This window comes from Malus sylvestris, chromosome 3, assembly GCF_916048215.2.
Source record: "Malus sylvestris chromosome 3, drMalSylv7.2, whole genome shotgun sequence".
Taxonomy (NCBI): Eukaryota; Viridiplantae; Streptophyta; class Magnoliopsida; order Rosales; family Rosaceae; genus Malus; species Malus sylvestris.
Window position 1 is genome coordinate 1,264,883 of NC_062262.1, and position 23,291 is coordinate 1,288,173.

The window sequence follows — 23,291 nt, forward strand, 5'->3', positions numbered from 1 at the left end:
AAATATGCCAATATGGAAACGTATTCAGAGCATACAATTAATTAACAATAAAGTGGAAGAACTATTATAAAAATGTACAAATAAAGGAATGGGTCATACACAAAGAAGACTCGAATATACCGATGTGGGAGTGCCCTGACGACTGGATCGCATGCCTCGATTCTAAATCTTGAAAAGGACGCAAAACAAAGGGTGAGTGAACCAAAGTTTAATAACTAATAATAAGAAAATTGATTTCTTTCTGAACATACTAACCCCATGTTTTGAGAATTCGTATAATACTACATAGTAGGTTTTCTGAAAACTCTAGCATGCCATGAAAAACATTCGTAAAACATGTACGTGTAAACCAGTGCTTAGTAATTGTAATGTAGTCGCCCGAAGGTAAATTCGTAAAACATCTGTAAATCACATCAATTGTGTACTCAACTAGGGTTATCATAATCGCCCGAAGACATAAGCATTACTCAAAGGTGAAGCTGTACGACATTGGGTTACGCTAGTGAAGAAATGTGGTGGGTCCCATCACCCGAAGGTGAAGTTGTACGACTCTGGGTTACGCCAGAGAAGAAATACATATATATACATAACACACCGACACTAGCCGTGACTAATGAAGCTGTTCGACACTGGTTTCGCCAGTGAAGCTGAGAGTATGTCATAAATATCATCAACTGTGTTCTATGGTCATAGACGTCTAAATACTCGTGTTGTGTGTATGTGTTGTATGATAAGTCGCTAGATAAGCACAGAAACCGTAATTCAAAATCTCATATCAAATCCTCGGAGCTTAAAAGCTCAAAGCATCAATTCATAAACCATAATAAATCATATTTGTAAATCCGTAATATATCATACGTGTAATCGAATGATTTATAACATTTTGTAAAACATAATTCGATAAATCATAAATAGTGCATAAAACGTAAAACCATGAAATCATACTTTTTGTGTATGCAAACCTAATATTTTATAAAAACATGCAATTTAAGAAGGGGTGCACTCATAAATATTCCGCAAATGAGGAGCCACTCGAACTAGGGAGGACGGGGTCACATCCAACAGACGCTCCTAAACATAAATAGAGACCATTTAATAAAACTTTACAAAAACGATCGAATTTGGGAAAATGGACGGCGGATTCGGATTCGGCATGTCGAAAAATTGATGGAGGGTGTGAAATCCCGACCCCGAAATTTCACTATTCATTACGTATCTCGTTATTTAAATCCATATTTCACGATTACGTTACTTTATTAGTTAATTTTAATTCTGTTAATTTTGGGAATTAAATTGAATAGTTTTGGGTTTGAACTTTAATAATTAGTCTTTAAATTCGTTGACCTTTCGAGGTCACAAGTAACATTTTCAAATAGGTCTCGAAGCCATGAGCGCACAGACGAAAGCCGTTTGTGAGTCCGAATTATAACGGTATAATTACAGACATTTGAAGTTGTGAAACTATAGATAGTAATAATTATTTAACTTCCACTTGTGGGTAAAAGGCCCAAACACATATTTGGGTTAAGGGACCGATTATTTAGAAGGGGAAAGGGACCAATTGGAGGGTGGAAAAGATTAGGCAACAACCAATCAAAAGTGAGGGAAAAAAAAAAGAGAGGCTTCTGGAAAAGGGAAGAGAAAAGAAAAATAAAAGGGGGGGATTACAAGGGATCCCCCGGCCCTGAAACTATGAATCAGGAAAAGGGGAGAGAGAGAGAGAGGGAGGAAGCAAATGGATTGGTGAAGCATGTACTGCTGGCAAAGTTCAAAGACGAAATGTCAGAAAGTAAGATCGAAGAACTCATCAAAGGTTACGCCAACCTCGTCAATCTCATCGAACCCAGGAAGTCTTTCAACTGGTAATAACAATAATAATACCAATTTTCAAGTTACTTGTAATCTAATCTCTCTTAAATCTTAATGTTCTTGCTGGGAAATTCTTTCATTTTTGTTGCTCGGGAATTTACTGATGGAGCTACCAATTTAAAGACTTGAATCTCAATGCAGTTTTCTGTCTGATTAATTATAATTGAAATCGAGGTTATAAACATGAATTCTGAATTGTGTGGAGGTGAATGTAGTGTTTCTCATTGATGCTTAGACTGCTGCCGTTTGATTCCTTGAACTGTGTTGTGAGGATAAATGTTAGAAATCTGGTTATGATTATCGTTTTGTGTGTGTGTGCATATTTGGATGAATTTGCCAATTTATACGTTTAATTTGCTTAAATTTCATTGTACTTCTTTTTCTCAGGAAAATGTCAAAACAAAGCATCCGCAATTGTTGTATGAATCAAAGCTGTATAAAATACTACAGGGAGGAAGTAATGACCTAAATGAACCATAAGAGTATAGCTTCTAAGTTGCAGAAAAACTATGTTTCAAGTGGCCAACTTTGGCTCTTGTGTTCTATGTCTTTATGAATTCCTTTTGAGCGTATAGTACATGGTATAAAACTAGACATGTATCTAAACCCATTTAATTTCACGTAATTCCATTGAGTATTGATATGTCAAAAGCATATTCAAACTGGAGTCCCTAAATTGCCAAATAGCAGCAAATACTGAGTTTCCAGTTTTGAGACTCTATTTTGTAACTTGCATAACTTTCAACTTAGAATTCCGTTATCTACAAATCTTTTATGCTTCTAAAGTACACAAAACAAGCTTCGAAACCCATATAAGTTTGCATCAATTGGTATAGTTATGGGTGTTCAAATTCAGGTTTAATCTTGGTTGACTGAAACTGCTTATCTGTAGCTTTTGTGGAGAAGAGGTTTATGCTTTTGCAATATTTGTTCTTCACTCAGTTTTAATTCTAATTTACTTATGCATATTGAGTTTGGGACTCAAAAACTTTATATGGTTATGTGTTGGGTTTCAAAGAACCATTTTCTTATACAATTATAAGCTCAATGACTTAATGTATCGGTGCATTTATACCTATTGAAACACATAAATCACTTATGGTGTAGAATTATCTCCATTCAAACGTATTGGCAGTGATGAAGTTATTATAGATCAACCAAAATGGCATTTGAATTGGGTGCTGTTAAATTAGTAATTCCAAGTACTTTGACTAGAATTAAAGTTCATGTCATGCATTTAGTAATGTCTTAAGTTTGTGAAAATGGAATTGGCCATGTTGAAGGATCCTTGTACTAGTGACTAAGAGCAATGCTTAGGAATCTAGTACCACGGGATACTAAGTGAAGCCTAGTGGGACCACTTTGGTTTGAGAGTGACTTGAGTATATGTGATATAGCTATTACCTTAATTTCTTATATTAATATCGTCTGTGAATATGATATGGGTTATAAATGAAATTCTATTGAAATGTGAATTGTATACACACACACACACATACCATAGACCTATGTTTATTGAATGTGAATTCTATTGAAGTGTTATTTTTATTTCTGGCCATCGATCTATTTTCATTAAGTATGATTTGACTTGTGCTTTGGAAATATGGTTTGTATTGTAGGATTGGATTGATGTGATGATGTGAGGGCTAGTAGTGGACCGTTAACCTATTATCATGGGGTTTGTTACTTAGACACTTATTTCACATCTTGTTTCCTTATTTCACCTTTTTGTGTCATTCAGCCCTTGTAAATTAAGCACTTGGTTCTTGTATTGTTTCTTCAAGCCATTGTTGTATCCCTTGGTCTTCCACGCGATTCCGTTGAGTAGTGGTCCAGAATCATATCCTGAGTTTGATTCCGTTGAGTGATCCAGAATCCCTTTGGTGACTTGGTTCCTTGGATTTGATTTCAGCTTCAGAGATGTAGGCTTCAACCGAACTGTGTAGCTCTAGCCCTGCATGTTAGTGTGTTGTATGAGTTATTATTTGGTGTGATTATTGGATGTTGTTGGATGTAATTGTTATGATTATGATATACTGTTGACCAATATGGCTATAGATTATTATTGCGCCTCGTCAATTGTTCCTTGAGATGTTGCACGCTCTGAATTGTGCATTATGTTGAAATATGGCAGTTTGTGTGATGAACTACGAATGACTTGATCACTGTTTAGGGTACGTAGGCAGTCTAACGAGGAGGTTAGATGCAGCCATAAAATATACGAAAATTGCAACGCAATTCAAATGTTGAGTTATGCTTTGTACATATCCCAGAGGCTGGGTACATTAGATATACGGATAATTGGTGACGTCACATGTCGATCCTGGACGTATGTTGGGATCGGGGCGTGACAACTTTAATGGTATCAGAGCAAATGATCCTACTATATGATATGCAACCTTCTCGAGTCTTGTTGGCATGAATTACGATATGCAGTGTGGTTGCATGATTTCAAAAAAAATTTGGGCATAAAGATGCATTCATGTGATATATGGACACATATACATTTGAGATACATATATGAATTGCATTGTGTTGTGGTGAAATTTCCATGGTGATTATGAATATCTCATTAATGGGAATTATGATTTGCATTGGTATTGCATTATTCCCTAAGTTCTTTGAATAATGAGAAAGTTATATGAGAAGTATATTTATGTTGTGAATCATCATGAAGTGAAGTAAATTGGATTGATAATATTTTTGAAAAAGTGAATTGAATTGCATATTGGAATGGTTGTTAAATTGAGGGCTAATAGGAGACCATGACCCTGCTTGGTTAATCCACGATAAGGGGTCATTAGTGGTCCTGCTTGGTTAATCCGCATTGAGGGACCATACTATATATGGATCACGCTTGGTTAATCCGCGTTGAGCTATCCTTATGTCAATTTATACTTAGGGGTGATCATACTTGGTTAATCCGCGTTGAGTGATCACTGCCTAACCGTTCTGCAGGTGTGACTCTGCTTAGTTAATCCGCATTGGGGGGTCACTAGTGGTCCTGTTTAGTTAATCCGCATCATATATGGGTCGCACTTGGTTAATCCGCATCGAGGGACCATACCATATATGAGTGTTTTTGCCTCAAATGGCATTTTCTTCAATTTACGCTTTAAAAATTATAAAAATACCATAAAATTTGAGACGAGTCGTTACAGAAAACGTGGGGGAATATGTGTTAAGACGGGGAAAACGAGGGGGACGAAAATTAAGGAAGGAGAGTCTGATCAACGACTCTAGAAATTTTAGAAGGAGGAAAGGTTAGACGGTGAAACGAGGGGGAAGATGTGTTAAGATGGAGAAAATGAGGGAGACAAGAATTAAGGAAGGAGAGTCTAATCAACGACACTTGAAATTCTAAAGGGAGGAGAGATTAGACGGAGAAAACGAGGGGAAAGATTTTCTAAGACAGAAAAAACAAACAAAAACGCATAATATTTTACACATACAAAATCAAACAAAACAAACAAAAACGCATAATATTTTACATTATGCTTAACTTGCGGGGTCCACTGCATTGTTGACTAAAACAAGATGAATTCGATTCTTTCACACAAATGAAATTGAGCTTATAGATAACAGCCTCTGAAAGTTCCTCACCTGAATTTCATCTGAGTTGACTTATTTACTCACTAGAATTTCAAAAGAATTTTCAGTTTTTCAACTTCAAATATTTGACCAAAATTAGACCTTTCGCCAAGAAGAGAAAATGGCTTTGGTTGGAGAGGCTTTGCTCTCCGGTTCGATCAAGCTGCTGTGCGACAAGATTGCCTCCGGACAGTTCATGGACTTCTTCCGGGCAAGAAGGCTCAACCATTCGCTCATGGACAAACTGAAGGTGACATTGATGACACTTCATGCAGTACTCGACGACGCAGAGGAGAAGCAGATTGTCAACGCTGCTGTGGCGATGTGGCTTGATGAACTCAAAGATGCTGTGTTCGATGCGCAGGACCTGGTGGATGAGATGGATACTGAGGCTTTGCGTCGCAAGGTGAAAGATCAGACCAAGCAAACCCAGGTGTGCAACTTCCTCTCTACCTCTCTTAGTCCTTTTAATTATAAAGGCATGAATGGTAGGATAAAGGATTTATTTCAGAGGTTAGAACACCTTGCAGAACAGCGAAATCGCCTTGGTCTTAGAGAAGGTGTTGGGCGCAAGGTTTCACAAAGAACTCCCACAACTTCTGTAGTTGAGGAAGGATTCTGTCCCTATGGTAGGGATACGGATAAAGAAAAGTTAAAAACACTACTGCTGCCATCTGACAATGAAAGTAGCAATAATTTTTCTGTAGTCCCGATAGTCGGAATGGGCGGGGTTGGTAAGACAACCCTTGCTCAACTCCTTTACAATGATGAACAGGTTAAAGAGCATTTTGACATTCATGCTTGGGTTTGTGTTTCCGAACAGTATGATGCTTTGAGGGTGATTAAGACCCTTAGTGAGCAAATCACTGAGAAATCTTGTGATATCTCAGATATGAATTCCCTTGAAATTCGACTAAGGGAACAAGTAAGGAGGGAACAAGTAAGGGATATCTCAGATATGAATTCCCTTGAAATTCGACTAAGGGAGCAAGTAAGGGGAAAGACATTTTTATTTGTCCTGGATGACCTTTGGAATGAGAGCTATGACGAGTGGGATCGTCTACGAACTCTTTTCACTTATGGGGCGAAGGGAAGTAAAGTCATTGTAACAACAAGGAGTAGACATGTTGCATCCACCGTGCACAATACTATTCCAACTCATGACTTAGAAAAATTGTCGGACGATGATTGCTGGTTGTTACTGACAAAACATGCATTTAGAAATGAAAATTCCAGTGCACATCCAAACTTGGAAGAAGTTGGTAAGAAAATTGCACGCAAGTGCAACGGTTTGCCTTTAGCTTCAAAAACACTAGGGAGTCTCTTAGGTTGCAACCTAGACTCCAAGGAATGGAATCACATATTGGATAGCAATCTTTGGGATCTACCACACGCTAATAGTGTTCTTCCTTCTCTAAGATTGAGTTACCATTATCTTCCAAGTTACTTGAAACGATGCTTTGCTTATTGCTCAATTTTTCCAAAGGGCTATGAATTGGAAAAGGAAAATGTTATTCTATTATGGGTGGCAGAAGGTTTAATTCCACAATCAGAGAGAGAGAAAGCAATGGAGGAGGTTGGTGAAAGATACTTTGATGAATTGTTATCACGATCACTATTTCAAAAACCAAGATTGGATCAACCAAGTTTCACTATGCATGATTTAATCAATGACTTGGCTATGTTTGTGTCTAGAGAGTTTTGTTTTAGATTGGATCAGAAACATTCGCATGAAGTTCCTAAAAGAGTTCGCCACTTCTCGTATATGAGAGGAAATATTGATACATCTTCAAAATTTCAGCCATTAGGTGGAGTGAAGTGTTTGCACACGTTCTTTCCAATGTCTTTAACACCATATGATGACACAAGGGATGATGAACTATATGTAAGCAAGAAGGTTCTAGATGATTTACTCCCAACACAAAAATGTTTACGAGCATTTTCATTGTCAAGATATAAAAATATCAATCACTTACCAAATTCCATTGGTAACCACATACACTTGCGCTACATTGATCTCTCTTATACGACAATTAAAATGTTACCAGATACAGTGTGTACCCTCTACAATTTACAAACTCTGCTATTGTTGGGTTGTTCTTCTCTTGTTAAATTGCCTGCAAACATGAGGAAATTGATTCATTTGCGTCATCTTGATATTCGTGGAACTGACATAAACGAGATGCCTGTGCATATGGGTAGATTAAAAAGTTTGAGAACGCTTACAGCTTTTGTATTGGGAAAATCTACTGGGTCAAACATTGGAGAACTGAGGGAGTTGTCGCACCTACGAGGAAAAATTTCTATCTTGAATCTACAAAATGTAGTCGGTGCCTTTGATGCCTTGCTGAGGGATAAGAAAGATCTCAATGAGGTAGAGTTGGCTTGGGGTTATGAAGTTTCCAATGATTTTGTGAAAAAGAAACATGTACTTGAAAGACTACAACCTCCCGTAAATTTGGTGAAACTAACCATCAAGTGGTATGGTGGAACCAGTTTCCCGAATTGGGTGGGAGACTCGTCCTTCTCCAACTTACAAGTGATGCGTCTCAGCGGCTGTAGTGATTGCAGTTCACTGCCACCAGTTGGTCGGCTACCTGCTCTCAAAGAGCTTTACGTAGGAGGGATGACGTCAATTACCAGTGTTGGTGTTGAGTTCTATGGGGGAAATCAACCATTTCAATCTTTAGAGAAGCTAGAGTTTGTGTATATGCCAAAGTGGGAGGAATGGCTGCCGAGTCCAAGCGGAGGTGAAAGTCCAGACTTTCCTCGTCTTAAGGAGTTGATTTTAGACCAATGTCCAAAACTGAGAGGAAACTTGCCCACTCATCTTCCTTCCTTGGGGAACCTTGGGGTCTATCGATCTAATGTACTACATTGGTCTATGGAGACGCTGCCGTCGCTTCAGAAGCTTGATATTGATATTGTTGGCGGGAAAGAGTGGCTGCCGCAAATGGTGCGCAACAGCAATTGTCTTCAAAGTATGACTCTTTCTTTCTGTTCCTCACTCTTGTCGCTCCCTACGAATGGTCTGCCCACCACGCTGACGTCACTCCGTATATCATACTGCAAGAAATTAGAATTCCTAAGTGAGATGATGGCCAAATTGACTTCCCTTCAGTCTTTGCGTCTATCCAACAGCTGTGATTCTCTGAGTTCGTTCCCTTTGGGCATTTTCCCCAAACTTTCATCTCTTGAAATATGCAGTTGCCGGAATCTGAAATCCCTTTCTGTTGAAGGAGGAGCAGATGAAAACCTCAGCCGTCTCAACTCCCTCCGGATCGAGACATGTCCAAATCTTGTCGCTTTTCCCGACGGGGGATTGCCCACTCCCAACCTCACTTCCTTTTATGTCTCTGGATGCAAGAGTTTGAAGTTGTTGCCGGACCGCATGCACACCCTCACCGCCCTTCAAGAATTGTCGATATCCTGTCTTCCAAATGTGGTGTCATTTGCACAAGGGGGTTTGCCTCCCAACCTACAATCATTATCTATCAGTGACTGTAACAGACTGAGGCCTTCAGTGGAATGGGGATTGCAAGGGCTTGTCTCTCTTCGGCAATTTCGGGTCTCCAGAGAAAGCAAGGATCTGCTGGAGACGTTGCTCAATGAACAGCTTCTCCCTGCCTCTCTTCACACTCTCCAAATCTCTTCTGTATGGAATCTGAAATCTTTGGCCGGAAAGGGACTTGAGCACCTCACTTCTCTTCAACACCTACAAATTGAATGGTGCGGGAGTCTCAAATTCCTGCCAAAAGAGGGTTTTCCGGCATCTCTTTCTTATCTGAACATCAGGAGGTGCCCTTCTTTAAAGAAGAGGTATCTGAAGAAGAGGTATGAGAACGTGGCTCGCATTCCTTGCGTAAAGATAGATGGAGAAGTCAACATCTTGTGAGCTTTCATGTCACTCTCTCCAACTCTCAACTCTCAAGACAAAAGCCAGGTACTTTTTTTAATCATTATTAAGTTGACTGTGCCTAGCTATATTCCAACTTAAATTCAAGTTTCAGAGTCTAATTCCGATGAAATTACAGGAGAGTGGCGAGGGGACTGAATTATTTCTAGTCTGATACTGTGGAACTACTTGGGGTCGATATATATGATTCTCCTGCATGACAAGAGGTAATTCCCTGGATGATTTCGCATACTTGTCCCGTTTGCGCCATAACTGTAATCTTCTGGTAGGTGTGATGGGACTAACAGATATATCGGTTTCACTGATGCAGCGAGCAAGCAAACCTGTAAAGATAGGATTATCAAATGATGCTCTGATTTTCTGGACTGCTAAGTTTGAAATCTTTTGGACGGAAATGGACTTACAACAACTCCCACTCTCGCAATTCCTGCCGGGACAGGGACCTCTAGACCTCAGCTCTTGTCAACAGCTATATAAAGATTGAATGTGCGTGGGACTTTGTTGGTCCAGAGAGAAAACTACTGAACTGTAAAGTTAGGATTACAGAGGGAAAACGATGTTAGCTTACATCAACCACTCAGGTACTTGTGTATATATATATATATATACTGCTGTGGTTTCCATATGGCGGAATGCTTACTCATCTTTAAATGCATCTGTCATCTTGTGGTAGGTGCATATACATATGTTTCTCTGCAAACACAATGGTTGGAGAGAGCATGGCTTATTGGCACCGCTTGCTAGAATGCCAGTGTACTAGACTTGGTGGCTGGCTGCTGCGTCTACAGATTTCAGTGTAAGTAGTTGAACACTTGAGTGTAATTTGTTCATCCTTTGGGTAACAATGTAATTCAACTATGCAATCAGTGAGGACAACACGATGGGACTAACATATTTGTCGGCTTTATTGATGCAGATGGCAACTCTGGGATTGTAAAGATAGGATTATCTACAGCCAACAATTTAAACATGCATCAATTAGTTGTCTTTGTATGGTGCTAGCTCCAGCTATCTGGCATGCTCCTTTAATTGGAGAGGTAACTCCTAGAGTGATGTTTTTTTCTAATGCTTTTATAGTTTGAATATGAGAAGCATGCCTTTTCATCTTATTATGACATCACTCTCATCTTCGAATGGGTGCAGATTTGCTTTTGTACAGACAAAGTGGTTGAACATCTTGCCTGATCCTTGTAGCACGATTCTCATGCTTGCGTTTGTTGGTATTCCAGTAAATAATATTACTAGAATAAGTGGTTGGCTGGTGTGCCACTGATTTCACAAGAACGCTAATTCTTACGTTGAGCACTGCAGACGAGCTGTAATTGAGCTTTCCACCACTCTCTTTTGTTTTAAGTTCTATTTGCTTGTTTTCTAAGATAAATGTATTCATAATAATTTCTTCATCTTTGAATTTAGGAGTATCTTGTTAAGCTGAGGTATGAAAGGGGGAAGCAATTGAGTTGGCATCCTATTGTATTGAAATGGATTTGAGAGAAAACATGCTTTTCACAGTTCGATTCAGAATTAAACGGTAGAAAGCGTGTGAAGGTAAAGCTCTGCGTTCTTTTCCTACATTTTCATCAAAACTATGCATCCACATACTCCCCCTATAGAAAAATATATTCCACATAAGTTAAAGAAAAATATATACCACATACTTTAAATGAAATTGTGCCTATTGTTGCCGCTTATGAACATCTTATCTCCTGGAAGTGATCCAAAGGAACTGAGAGGTTATAGCATTCTTCTCACCATTGTGGATTTCATGAGCAATCAAGAGTATCCAAAGTTGCATCTGGACTCATAGGTTTGTTTTCTATATATTAGAGTGTGTGATGTTGTGTGACTCGCATAGCAAGTTGATAAACGAAGAAAAAAAGATTATTTGAACATTGCAGGTTCACTTACTAAGTCACTATATATGTAGGCGATCATTTGATTCGTTAACCGCTCTTGAGGAAGATGCAGTGGAGAAATAGACGATGCTTCGCCTTAACCCAAGGGTGGGTAAAGTTGAAGCAGCGGGCTCTCAAATTTAGAAACCTTCTTGGTAAGTAGCAACTCAACCGTAGTAATGCTTCATGTACATTATCGCACTTAGCAGCAAAATTTCCCAATTGCTAAGGGGTCCATGCATTGTTTCTCTTAATATATAGTATTTGTTTTTCTGATTCGTATGCAGCCAAATGCACTCTTTGTTGCTGCCTGTGCAGCCAAGTGCGTGCGTGTGGAGATCATTTTCCTCTACCACATACGTTGAGGCCAGAGCCCTACGTCGTTGGCTGCCAATGGTGGCTGATTTGGAGGCTGCTGCTGTGGAAGTGGAGAGTTATTCCACTCTAGCTTTGGCAGGGCTGTTGCAAAAGGAGGAGGATTATTCTGCGTCTGGCCCAATATTATGTGAGACCAGAGGCCTAAAAGGTTGCACATAGACTTGAACGATATCAAGAGTCGCTATAGTTTGACGACTCCCATGGACATTATTTTGGATGTTTTAGTTAATAGAAGCTAGACCGTCATATCTTATAAATTGTTGGTGAGTGGTACTCTTTTTCCTTCAGTTGGGTTGAAATTCCCGACAAGGTTTTGATGAGGCCGCTCTTTAACACCCTATCGTCTTGTACATTATTCTTTCGATAGTAACAACTAGCACACTTTTAACTAAAAAGAAAATTCCCTTTCGGGTTCAGACCCTAAAAAACTTTAATGTTAGCAATAGTTGAGGTTTTTGTCGATTCGTCCCTCCCCCGAACATGAGTGCCGATCGCCATTCTGAACTTTTATAATTACATGTTTGCTCTTGTACAATTGCCATGTGCTGTCCACATGATCGAGATGGATGAAAAATATCAAAATCTAATGCCACCAAAGAAATTGCTAACTTGACAAGGTTTTGACGAAGCACCCACATCTGGATGGTTATACCTTTGTGTGCATTTTCTATTACTTGCGTCTTGAAGATGCTCTAATTATTGGCATGTTGCATTAACTCACTTTTGTCAAAAGACTAGGTTTTTTTCCCACCTTGAGTTTTATCATAGCCAGGTTTTCTGACACTTACTTCTACATGCAATCTCTATTTGAGATTCGTGTTTGCTACTTGTGCCGACTAAACGAGACGACTTAATCAATTGATTCTACATTTGCCTAAAGATATGACACTCCATTTGTTTAAGTATTTACATACTAAAATGGAGTGTTGCAGTCCTAACTTCATTAAAAGTGTGGTTGTGTAAATTCTAGTAGAATATGTGCATGATTCTATGAGATCTTTTAGATACTTCCTTATTGTACTTGTATTACTTAGATAGCAAGATTTTTTTTCCTTATCACTGTAAATAAATGAACAAAAGAGTAAGAAATCACACCACAAAATTACCACTCTCTGCCGCCAGCCTCCCTTTTTTTCTTCTTAGAAAAGTAGGCCTACAATATTTTTATATTTATTTGTTAAATATTTTACAAACTTATTGTCTCATTTTAATTATTTGGACCCGCAAAATTAACACAATTATGACACATCACCCTTTGTTTTTATATTTATTTGTTAAATAAAATCAAATGAAACTTATTGCATATACCTTTTTTAACAGAATATGTACAATAATGCTATTCAGATATATGAAATTAATCTCATTGCTAACATTCTCTAAACATGCAGCGATTGCAGGACATTGCAAAATAAAGTAAAAAAAGTTAAGATGAATGCAAAAAGTAAACGGACAAGAAATTGTTTAATTGTTGAATTGAGGTTGTCATCATTTCATTGTTTAACCGAAAAACATGATTCGTTTCTTAGATGACCAAATAGATTCGAATTTAGCTAATATTTTGTATAGATAATTTTTAAATGATAATTTAAAAAATACATAGTTCGGATCATCAATAACATTGTAGCATCTTAAAAAAAAAGGAACAAAGGAAAATATAGTTAAGAATTCTTCAAAAGTTAAAACAAAAGAGTTTAGAAGTGAGTATATATATGTCTTTACCAGGGTGGAGTTGACTTAAAGAATTTGAGAGAGCCAATAGTACATTCGTTAACCATTTTCTAATATAATTATATAGAAGTTTATAATTTTGTAAACCAATTACATGGAGCCACACTGAGAGGTCATGCAGTTTACATGTAGTTCCATGCTTGACGGCAACAATGATGACCAAAATTTTTTAGAATGAAGCAGCCTATCGTATAAACCAAATGAGTAAATAATTGAATTTGCGGTCAAGATCCAACGATTAAGATTATCAGTGCAGAATCCGAATCCTCGCCGGATCCTTTTTGTGAGGATTCCAGGAATTCGTAAATCGTATTCGTTCATCTTACATCGTGCGGTCAAAAATCATTTTGAATATTTTTATTTAAAATTAAACATAAACAGTACCTGACAAAAACTGATTGCACGATGTACAATGAACGGACACGATTCACGAATTCCCAGAATCCTCACCAAAAGAATCCGGAGAAGATGCTGTTGGATCAGTGCATACTATGCTCCCGTCCATCTTAGAGACACAAACGGTGTAATTATATTCATATCATTATTTTTCCCATTGATCCCTTACACAGAAGGTAAATTAAAAACAAAGGGAAAATGTCGTCCCACCGACGCATTTTCCACACCCTCTACTTTTCTACGATTTCAACTCACAGACCAAGTCACAACGATGCCTGTCCCCCGAAACTCCAAGGCACAGCCACCAGTCATCGCTCCATGCTTGCGTGTGGTCCCCACTGCATTATTGACCAAAACAATACCAAGTCGTCTCACTACTGATCACCAAGTAAAATTCAGATATATAATCCTTCACAGCTTTGCCAGTTCCTTACTTGAATTTCACAAGAATTTTCAGTTTTGATCAAAATTAGTCCTTTTGTCAACAAGAGAAAATGGCTTTGGTCGGAGAGGCTTTGCTCTCCGGTTCCATCCAGGTGCTCTGCCGCAAGATTGCCTCCGGAGAGTTCATGGACTTCTTCCGGGCAAGAAGACTCAACCTTTCACTCGTGGACAAACTGAAGGTGACGTTGATGACCCTCCACGTAGTCCTCAACGATGCAGAGGAGAAGCAGATTGTCAACCGTGCCGTCAGGATGTGGCTTTACGAGCTCAAACATGCTGTGTTTGATGCCGAGGACTTGGTGGATGAGATTGATACTGAAGCTTTGCGTTGCAAGCCAAAAGATCGAACTAAGACAACCCAGGTGTGCAACATCCTTTCTACCTCTCTTAATCCTTTTAATTATAAGGGCTTGAACGGTAGAATAGAAGATTTATTCAACAAGTTGGATCACCTTGCAAAACAAAAGGATGTCCTCGGTCTTAAAGAAGGTGTTGGGGCCAAGGTTTTACAAAGAACTCCCACAACTTCTGTTGTTGAGGAAGGATTTTGTACCTATGGAAGGGATGGAGATAAAGAAAAGTTAAAAGCTCTACTGCTGCTATCTGACAATGAAAGTAGCAGTAATTTTTCTGTTGTCCCTATTTTCGGAATGGGCGGGGTTGGTAAGACAACTCTTGCTCAACTGCTTTACAATGATGGACAAGTTAAAGAGCATTTCGATACGAATGCTTGGGTTTGTGTTTCCGAACAGTATGAGGCTTTGAGGGTGATTCAGACCCTTATTGAGGAAATCACTAAAAAACCTTGTGATAATTTGGGTATGAATTCCCTTGAAGTTCAACTAAGTGAACAATTGATGGGAAAGAGATTTTTACTTGTCCTGGATGACCTTTGGAATGAGAGCTATGATGAGTGGGATCGTCTACGAACTCTTTTCACGTATGGAGCGAAGGGAAGCAAGGTCATTGTAACAACAAGGAGTAGGCGTGTTGCATCCATCGTGCACAATACTATTCCAATTCACGACCTGGAAAAATTATCAGACGAGGATTGCTGCTTGTTACTGGAAAAACATGCATTTAGAAATGAGAACCCTAGTGCTCATCCAGATTTGGAAGGAATTGGTAAGCAAATTGCATGCAAGTGCAACGGTTTGCCTTTAGCTGCAAAAATATTAGGGGGTCTCTTAAGTTGCAACCTAGACTACAAGGAATGGAATCACATACTAAATAGCAATTTTTGGAATCTACCACATGCTAATAATAGTATTCTTCCTTCTCTAAGATTGAGCTACCATTATCTTCCAACTTACTTGAAACGATGCTTTGCTTATTGCTCAATTTTTCCAAAGCACTATGAATTTGAAAGGGAAAATGTAATTCTACTATGGGTGGCAGATGGTTTAATTCTACAGTCAGAGAGCAAGGATACAATAGAGGAGATTGGTGAAAGATACTTTGATGAATTGTTATCGCGATCACTATTTCAAAAACCAAGATTGGACCAACCAAGGTTCACTATGCATGATCTCATCAATGACTTGGCTATGTTTGTGTCTGGAGAGTTTTGTTTCAGGTTCGATCAGAAAAATTCACATGAAGTTCCTAAAAGAGTTCGCCACTTGTCGTATATGAGAGGAAACTTTGATACATCTCTAAAATTTGAGCCATTAAAAGGAGTTGAGTGTTTGCGAACCTTCTTTCCAGTGTCTTTAGCACCATATGATAGCCGTGATCGTGGATATGTAAGCAATAAGGTTCTAGATGATTTACTGCCAGCACAAAAATGTTTACGGGCTTTTTCATTGTCAAGATATCAAAATATCAATCACTTACCTAGTTCCATTGGTAACCACATCCACTTGCGCTATGTTGATCTCTCTTATACGGCAATTAAAAGGTTACCAGATACAGTGTGCACTCTCTACAATTTACAGACTCTGCTGTTGTTAGGTTGTTCGTCTCTTGTTGAATTGCCTGCAGACATGTGGAAATTGATTCATTTGCGTCATCTTGAAACTAGTGGAACTAACATAAAAGAGATGCCTGCGCATATGGGTAGACTAAAAAGTTTGAGAACGCTGACTGTTTTTATGTTGGGGAAATCTGTTGGGTCAAGCATTGCAGAATTGAGGGAGTTGTTGCACCTTCGAGGAAAAATTTCAATCTTGAATCTGCAAAATGTAGTTGGTGTTATTGATGCCTTGCTGAAGGATAAGAAAGATCTCAATGATGTAGAGTTGGCATGGGGTCATGAAGTTTCCAATGATTTTGTGAAAGAGAGACATGTACTTGAAAGACTACAACCTTCGGTAAATTTGGCGAAACTAACCATCAAGTTTTATGGTGGAACCACTTTCCCCAATTGGGTGGGAGACTCGTCTTTCTCCAACTTACAAGTGATGCGTCTCGGAGCTTGTAGTAATTGTAGTTCTCTGCCACCAGTTGGTCAGCTACCTGCTCTCAAAGAGCTCTACATACAAAGGATGGAATTGGTTACGAGTGTTGATGTTGAGTTGTACGGTGGAAATCAACCATTTCGATCTTTAGAGAAGCTCGAGTTCAGGGATATGCCAGAGTGGAAGGAATGGCTGCCTAGTCCAAGTGGAGGTGAAAGTCCAGACTTTCCTCGGCTTAAGGAGCTGAAGTTAATTTGGTGTCAGAAGCTGAGAGGAAACTTGCCCACTCATCTTCCTTCCTTGAAAATACTTGAGGTCTGGGGATGCGAGGTTCTACATGGAAACAGGGCCAGTAATACCCTGAACACGGAATCCTTACGACGATCTCTTGAACAACTGACAATAAGTGGATGCCCGGGTCTCTCATTGTCACTACAGTCGACGGAGACGCTGCCGTCGCTTCAGATGTTTAATATTTCTTATCTTGGTGGGAGGGAATGGTTGCCGCAAATGGTGCACAACAGCAATCGTCTTCAACATTTGAGTCTTTCTAAGTGTTCCTCACTCTTGTCGTTCCCTACAAATGGTCTGCCCACCACGCTGACATCACTCCGTATAGATGACTGCAGAAAATTAGAATTCCTATCACGTGAGATGATGGCCGAATTGACTTCCCTTCAGACTTTGGATCTTGTAGAGAGCTGTGATTCTCTGAGGTCGTTCCCGTTGGGCATTTTCCCCAAACTTTCATCCCTTTATATATGGGGTTGTCAGAATCTGGAATCCTTTTCTGTTGAAGGAGGAGCAAATGAAAATCTCAGCCATCTCGACTCCCTGGCTATTGTGACATGCCCAAACCTTGTCTCTTTTCCTGACGGAGGATTGCCTACTCCCAACCTGACATACTTTTCAGTCTTGGAATGCAATAATTTGAAGTTTTTGCCGGACCGAATGCACACCCTCACCGCCCTTCAATTTTTGTGGATACAAAGTCTTCCAAATCTGGTGTCATTTGCACAAGGGGGTTTGCCTCCCAACCTACAAACATTTTGGATCAAAAATTGTGAGAGACCGAGGCCTTCAGCGGAGTGGGGATTGCAAGGACTTGTCTCTCTCCGACGATTTTGGATTGAAGGAAACAAGGATCTGTTGGAGACGTTGCTCGAGGAACAGATGCTCCCTGCCAGTCTTCACACTCTCAAAATCTCTTCTGTATCGAATCTGAAATCTTTGGACGGCAAGGGTCTTGAGCACCTCACTTCTCTTCAAGAGCTACGAATTTTAGGGTGCGAGAGTCTCGAAATCCTTCCAAAAGACGGTTTTCTGGCATCTCTTTCTTTCCTGGGCATCTGGCATTGTCCTTCTTTGAAGAAGAGGTACGAGAAGAAGAAAGGAAAAGATTGGAAAAACATAGCTCGCATTCCTTGCATACGGATAGATGATGAAATCACTATATGAGCTTTCAACTCACCTCTCCAACTGTCAACTCTCAAGACAAAACCAGGTACATACGTACGTATTTAGCACCACTTATCTGTAGTTATGTTAAATTGATTGTCCTCAAATGTTCCAAACATACTTGATTGTCTTCAATGTTTTGACACTCAACTGCATTTAGCACCACTTAACTGTGTTTGGATGAATGCCAGTACATCGCGCTACCATACAAGGTGGCTGACAAGGAGGCTGGTTGTTCCGCTGCAGATTTCACCGAAAGGATATATCTCCGGTTGGACACCGATGATCCGTAAATTGTAATTTACCTTCCTTTTCTTTTGCTTTCTTCATTTTGCCTTGTCTAGATTCGCGTTTATAATATCAGTATTTATTAACAGTGGAATCGAAATATGCTAGGTCTCCCTTGGAGAATTTCAGATCAGGGGAAGTGAGGATCTGTCGGAGAGATTGCTCAAACAACAGCTGCTCTCGGAATCCCTGACCGGAGATGGACCTCAACAACTAAGCTCTCTTCAACATCTATGCATCTATCGATTGCCTTGCACTCCTGCCAGAAGAGGATCTGCTGCAATCTCTTTCCTTTCTGAGGATCACCAAAATGTTTGTTCTTCTCTGAACAAGAGGTGTGAAAGGAATACGAATGGAAGAGATTGAGGCAATATAGTTCACATTCCTTACAACTTTCATTGATGCAAATCAAAGTCGGAACCTTGAACCGCTTATTTTTAATTTTGTTCTTAAAAAAACTGCTTATTCTCAACGTTCCTGCATAATTTCTAGTAAATATTGACCTGTGTTCACCATTTTTAATTTTATGTTTTATTATATATGTGTGCAAATAATTTACCTATACTTTATATAAATTATAGTAAATTAATTTTGATTCAAACAACATTTGTTTATTTATTTATTTTGTAAGTATATTATTTTGTGTGTATAACCCTAAACATCTGTTAGCACAAAATTAACATCTCAGTTTTCATTAATCTGATCAAAACAAAATGAACACATTCAAAGCAGCCAAGATTAGCATCTGCCACTGCACATGCTAACTGGCAGCCTGTACTTATCACTATTCACTATATTAGTTCAACCACGAGATCTCAGCTTGATTCCGAAAGACGAGAGGCTAAGTAGAGAGAAACATGGCAAACTACTAAAATTTCCGAATATTAAACCCTAGAAGGAAAACAAATTTAACCAACGCAAAATTAATGCTGTAATAAGTGTATCCTACGACAGAATGGTAAGAGAACGAGAAAGAGTTGAAAGAAATCACATCGCCGACCTGCGCAACTCTTCTTGTCCATGTGCAAAGTGGCACCTATCCCCAAAGGTGCATGTACCTTTAGTAAAGTTCTCACAAAGCTTAGTCCTGAAGTTGCTTGCCGGAGATGAGGCTGACATAGCAGGATTCCTCATGTTGTGAGGTCCAGCACCCGAACTCACGTTCCCAATGAGCTCACGAACCATGGCACTGGCGTCTTTAATCTGGTCCAAGGTACCCTCAAGCTCAATGTTCCTCAGCTTATGATCTGTCTCATGCTCTCTTATAGAAAGCTTCGCTCCGGTCACACGACAAATTTGCTTTGAGTGTACACCGTTTTTCCCAATAATGGCTCCAGCAAGCGAAGCATCAACACTGATCTTAGCCGTGGCTGTGGCCCCAAAACTTGCTACAGCTCCATGTGCTGGCGGGGCAGACTCCATCCGACCTCCCATCCTGCCTGGAAATCCGGCCCCTGCACGAGGATCTTCGTAGGATTGAGCAGTGGGCCTACCAAGCTCCCACTCACCATGGGCAAAATGGCATTTATCCCCAAACTTGCAACCTTCAACTGTGTTGTACTTATTACACAACCGTGTCTTGACAGCTGGAGGAGAAGAACCATCTGGAAATGATGGCGGGGCTGCTGAATTTCTAGGAGGAGGAGGATGGGTTGGATTGCTACCAGTCATCTGAGACACTGCTTTGATGCCACCAGGAACATAATGCAAAAAGTGACACCCTTCACCAAAAGGGCACCCGGAAGTGCTGCATATAAATAACACAAAAACTTCTGAGCCCAAATATGACAGAAAATGACAAAATGTCACAGAATATGACTAACTAGTAACTATATATCAGAAATGGGCTTATGAGAAAATATCTTCCATAAGCTTAGTTGGGAAAAGGTTGTGTTATAGAAAATATAGGAAAATAGATACATGAAACCAAGAATGGATTCTTCACGAGAATCACTGCCCAACAAGGGAAAACATATGGTTTTCTTAGAAATGTATCAAAATCCTAGAAGTTGTGAAACTAAGTGGAATTTTTAACTTTAGTCAACTATATATCAGGCAATCATGTTTCATTAGCACTGAAATGGTGTTCTTTTCACAGGTGATGCAAAGCCAATCTTCTACTATCCAATTACATCACTACCACCCTTACCTGATACTGAAATGAAAATAATAACATACTAAAACTGCATATGATTCACTATCTTAAAGGACTACCAGAGCACAAAAATCACTGCTGAAAAAGTCTTGAGGTCGGAAATGTATGACAATTCACAATAAAGCTCTGTTTTATAATATAAAATCGCCACCATAACTAAGACCTAGCCCTATACAAACCTTGAAAGAGATCAGGAAATATTAACGGAAAAACATTGTAACTTTTTGAAAAAATCAATGAACAGTCACAATTTAAACAGAAGTTACATATCCCCTGGAGTTTAGCGAAATGCACACAAAGTCCCATACAGTTTCGAAAGAAAATATGACTTGACCTCATCAAAATTCTCAATTCATCTTACTTTTTGCATAGTCCGTACATAAAAATACCTGCTTCAAAACTTAGCGACCGGTTCTGTAGCCTAAATCACTTTGATTTCAAATGCAAGAAAGAAACTAAAGAAAACCATGGTATGAAGGACAACTTATGCATCCCATACAACCATGATAAAATAGATAGTATCCAGTAAGTACTTAATCGAACTGTTATCATTCAACGATATCCTTTCAGTCTTTGTTATCATGATTAGAAAAGATGAGTCCACCTGTATCAAAGCTTTGACGGCCCATTTCATTAATCCAAATTACTCGCAAAAATTGAAGAACAAGCTTTTTCTTAAACTTGTCAATATGCAAATTACACTTAGGCCATTCATTTTAGATAAGTTAAGATTAGAACCTGAAAAACTTTGTGCATGGCTTCGATTTGCTTCCTATACCAGGTTGAAAGGACTCCATTTCTGTTGCAGAACATTAATTAATTTCCCTCAGTTACACTTACAGTGGATTATTAATCTTCAAAACCTTAACAATATTCATCATCACGTATTCATGTTACCATTGAAGAATCATAGCGTAAGAACAAACCCCATTTTACTGTTGAATAAAACAGACCTCTAAACCCTGTACTTTTTAAACCAACAAAGAGGAAACAAAATGATATTTAAAATTATGGTTTTCAATCTATAACTTTTATGCAAAACGTTGATTCTTCGATTCTTTAGAGGAAAGTGAAGAGAACATGGGAGTCTCCATCTCTTTCTCTCCTCGTCAGTCATTAGCAAATAATATTTAAAACAGTGGAATCCCACTTACTTGAATAACAGCACCAAAATAAGATAACAGATAGCTAATGTAAAACCAAACCAATAAGACAAACTATAAGTGGTTTACAACTTGATAACAATAGCTAGTGCATTTAAACAATTTCATGTGCTATACTGCTTGATAATAATGTGCATCCCGCAGAGAAAATCCATATTTTAAACACATTGTTTTAAGGGAGTCTTTTACCAAATTATACTGCAATTAAAGTCCTACTCTCAATAACCAACTTTCAATTACATTCGACCCACCAAGCAAACATTTTTCTTGGAGACATTAAAGAGCACAATCTTTTGATGAAACATTATGATCATCAGTAGGCAACCCAATAATGTCCACATGAGATAGCAACAAAAAACCAAATTTCGCTATTTGAATGTCCCGCAAGCTCAAATGAACTAGAAAACTGGTATTTTTTAACTTGACCGCAAAATTCAATGTTCTTTAAATACTTTTCCTTCATTCTTATCAAGCAGGAAGCTTTCTTAACTTAATTTAACACTTAATGAACCTTCTGAACTATCGAAATCGAGTATCAAGAAAAGCTAAATGCACAGAATCAGAACAAGCACATCAAAGCACCAAACCCTAACTTTCAATGCATACAACATACACACATGCACACATACGCATATACATATCGACATGGTACAAAAATATGAAAATACACGGAAGAAAGGCAGAAGCTTGAAAGCAATGGGAAGCCGAACCTGGCTTGGATTTCTTGAAGCCGCCATTCCCATTAAAGTGCGCAGCTTCCGGCCTGCCTCTCTTCCGGCCACCTCCTCCGAACTCCATCATAGCTCACAGAGAGCACCGGCGTCCGAGCACGAAACAGCGAGAGAGTTCCAGAAAACGGAACCCTGGGAGAGGAAGTTAGAGAGAGAGAGAGAGGGAGAGGGAGATTCAATTGAACCGTCTTAGGGTTCGCGAAAGAGGGGAAAGGCGGACCCGAACTTGCAATTTAAATGCGGTTAATAATTTGTGACTGTCGCCTGTCTGTCATCAGTGTCATGTGTGAGACGGTGATAGAGAGTCACGTGCGCCTCGTGTGACGTTATCATTTGATCATTGGAAATCCGAATCTTCCTGAATGACGAGACCGTACGGCATCCAATTATTGGGCTTTTACCAATTTCATCTAATGGGCCTCTTCAATTTTTACAGGCCTCTTTCAAAATTTGGATTGGAACGGTAATTTACTTTTAGGGTTAAACTCTGTTTACTACCCTAAAATTTCATAGTTTTCAACATTTAGTACATGAAGTTTTTTTCGTCCCAGAGTCATACCTAAAGTCTTAATTTTAGGACAGCCTCATACATCCGTTAAGTTTTCCGTTAGAATTTCTGTTAATTGATGACGTGGCGCCCACGTGGACAATTACTAGGCGCTATGTGTCAATATAGGCCCACTTTAATATTAAAAAAATAATTAAATAATTAATAAAAAACAAACAGCCGTCTCCTCCCTCATCCACACACACCCAGAACCCCTTCGTCTTCCCTCGCCCTCCACCCTTCCATCCCTTCCAGCCCCTTCTCGACCTCTTGCTCGTACGGGATTGGGCTTTTTCGACTGTCTGTGGCCAACAAAGGCGCCTGCAGATGCTT

General features: G+C 39.1%; 3 protein-coding genes and 2 long non-coding RNA genes across 11 annotated transcripts in view; 3 read left to right on the forward strand and 2 right to left on the reverse strand.

Moving 5' to 3' along the window:
* Positions 1-12,111, forward strand: part of LOC126616073 (putative disease resistance RPP13-like protein 1) — a 34,125-nt gene extending 22,014 nt beyond the window's left edge. The window contains exons 3-12 of one of the 4 annotated variants that reach the window (XM_050284040.1): positions 8,798-9,403; positions 9,495-9,582; positions 9,687-9,957; positions 10,050-10,172; positions 10,293-10,413; positions 10,520-10,694; positions 10,793-10,924; positions 11,090-11,183; positions 11,304-11,426; positions 11,559-12,111. In XM_050284040.1, the coding sequence (XP_050139997.1) occupies positions 8,798-9,355 (558 nt within the window). In that variant the 3' untranslated portion in view covers positions 9,356-9,403; positions 9,495-9,582; positions 9,687-9,957; ... (5 more) ...; positions 11,304-11,426; positions 11,559-12,111. Of the gene's footprint in view, positions 1-8,797; positions 9,404-9,494; positions 9,583-9,645; positions 9,958-10,049; positions 10,173-10,292; positions 10,414-10,519; positions 10,695-10,792; positions 10,925-11,089; positions 11,184-11,303; positions 11,427-11,558 lie in introns of all 4 variants that reach the window. The other 3 variants (XM_050284041.1, XM_050284042.1, XM_050284043.1) reach the window with 3 other exon arrangements.
* Positions 1,562-2,503, forward strand: LOC126616111 (uncharacterized). The gene is made up of 2 exons (XR_007621001.1): positions 1,562-1,862; positions 2,257-2,503. It is a non-coding gene; the product is annotated as an uncharacterized LOC126616111 (long non-coding RNA).
* LOC126616079 (putative disease resistance RPP13-like protein 1) lies at positions 4,416-18,966 on the forward strand. Of its 3 annotated transcripts, XM_050284060.1 has the most exons (4): positions 4,416-5,661; positions 14,349-18,120; positions 18,266-18,370; positions 18,471-18,966. In XM_050284060.1, the coding sequence occupies exon 2, from the start codon at positions 14,406-14,408 to the stop codon at positions 18,072-18,074; it is 3,669 nt and encodes a 1,222-aa protein (XP_050140017.1). In that variant the 5' UTR covers positions 4,416-5,661; positions 14,349-14,405; the 3' UTR covers positions 18,075-18,120; positions 18,266-18,370; positions 18,471-18,966. The 3 variants fall into 3 exon arrangements, with proteins under 3 accessions (XP_050140017.1, XP_050140016.1, XP_050140015.1); XM_050284059.1 differs by lacking the exon at positions 4,416-5,661 and having other exon boundaries at positions 14,002-18,128; XM_050284058.1 differs by lacking the exon at positions 4,416-5,661 and having other exon boundaries at positions 14,003-18,120.
* Positions 7,369-8,081, reverse strand: LOC126616114 (uncharacterized). 2 transcript variants are annotated; one of them, XR_007621004.1, is made up of 3 exons: positions 7,933-8,081; positions 7,687-7,807; positions 7,369-7,577 (listed from the first exon to the last, which is right to left on the reverse strand). It is a non-coding gene; the product is annotated as an uncharacterized LOC126616114 (long non-coding RNA). The 2 variants fall into 2 exon arrangements; XR_007621005.1 differs by lacking the exon at positions 7,933-8,081 and having other exon boundaries at positions 7,687-7,823.
* A 61-nt stretch (positions 18,967-19,027) lies between the features above and the next one.
* On the reverse strand, positions 19,028-22,656 carry LOC126616102 (zinc finger CCCH domain-containing protein 14-like). The gene is made up of 3 exons (XM_050284103.1): positions 22,391-22,656; positions 21,256-21,316; positions 19,028-20,109 (listed from the first exon to the last, which is right to left on the reverse strand). Exons 1-3 carry the CDS (start codon positions 22,479-22,481, stop codon positions 19,350-19,352), a joined length of 912 nt encoding a protein of 303 aa, XP_050140060.1. The 5' UTR covers positions 22,482-22,656; the 3' UTR covers positions 19,028-19,349.
* Positions 22,657-23,291: the final 635 nt, after the last annotated feature.

Bases quoted from the DNA above. Each gene is read 5' to 3' on its own strand.
- LOC126616079 (XM_050284059.1), top strand. From the start codon at position 14,268: ATGGCTTTGGTCGGAGAGGCTTTGCTCTCCGGTTCCATCCAGGTGCTC.
- LOC126616102 (XM_050284103.1), bottom strand. From the start codon at position 22,481: ATGATGGAGTTCGGAGGAGGTGGCCGGAAGAGAGGCAGGCCGGAAGCT. The intron at 21,317-22,390 runs GTTCGGCTTCCC...GTTCTGCAACAG, and splicing joins CTTCAAGAAATCCAAGCCAG to AAATGGAGTCCTTTCAACCT. The intron at 20,110-21,255 runs GTTCTAATCTTA...ATTTATATGCAG, and splicing joins CCATGCACAAAGTTTTTCAG to CACTTCCGGGTGCCCTTTTG.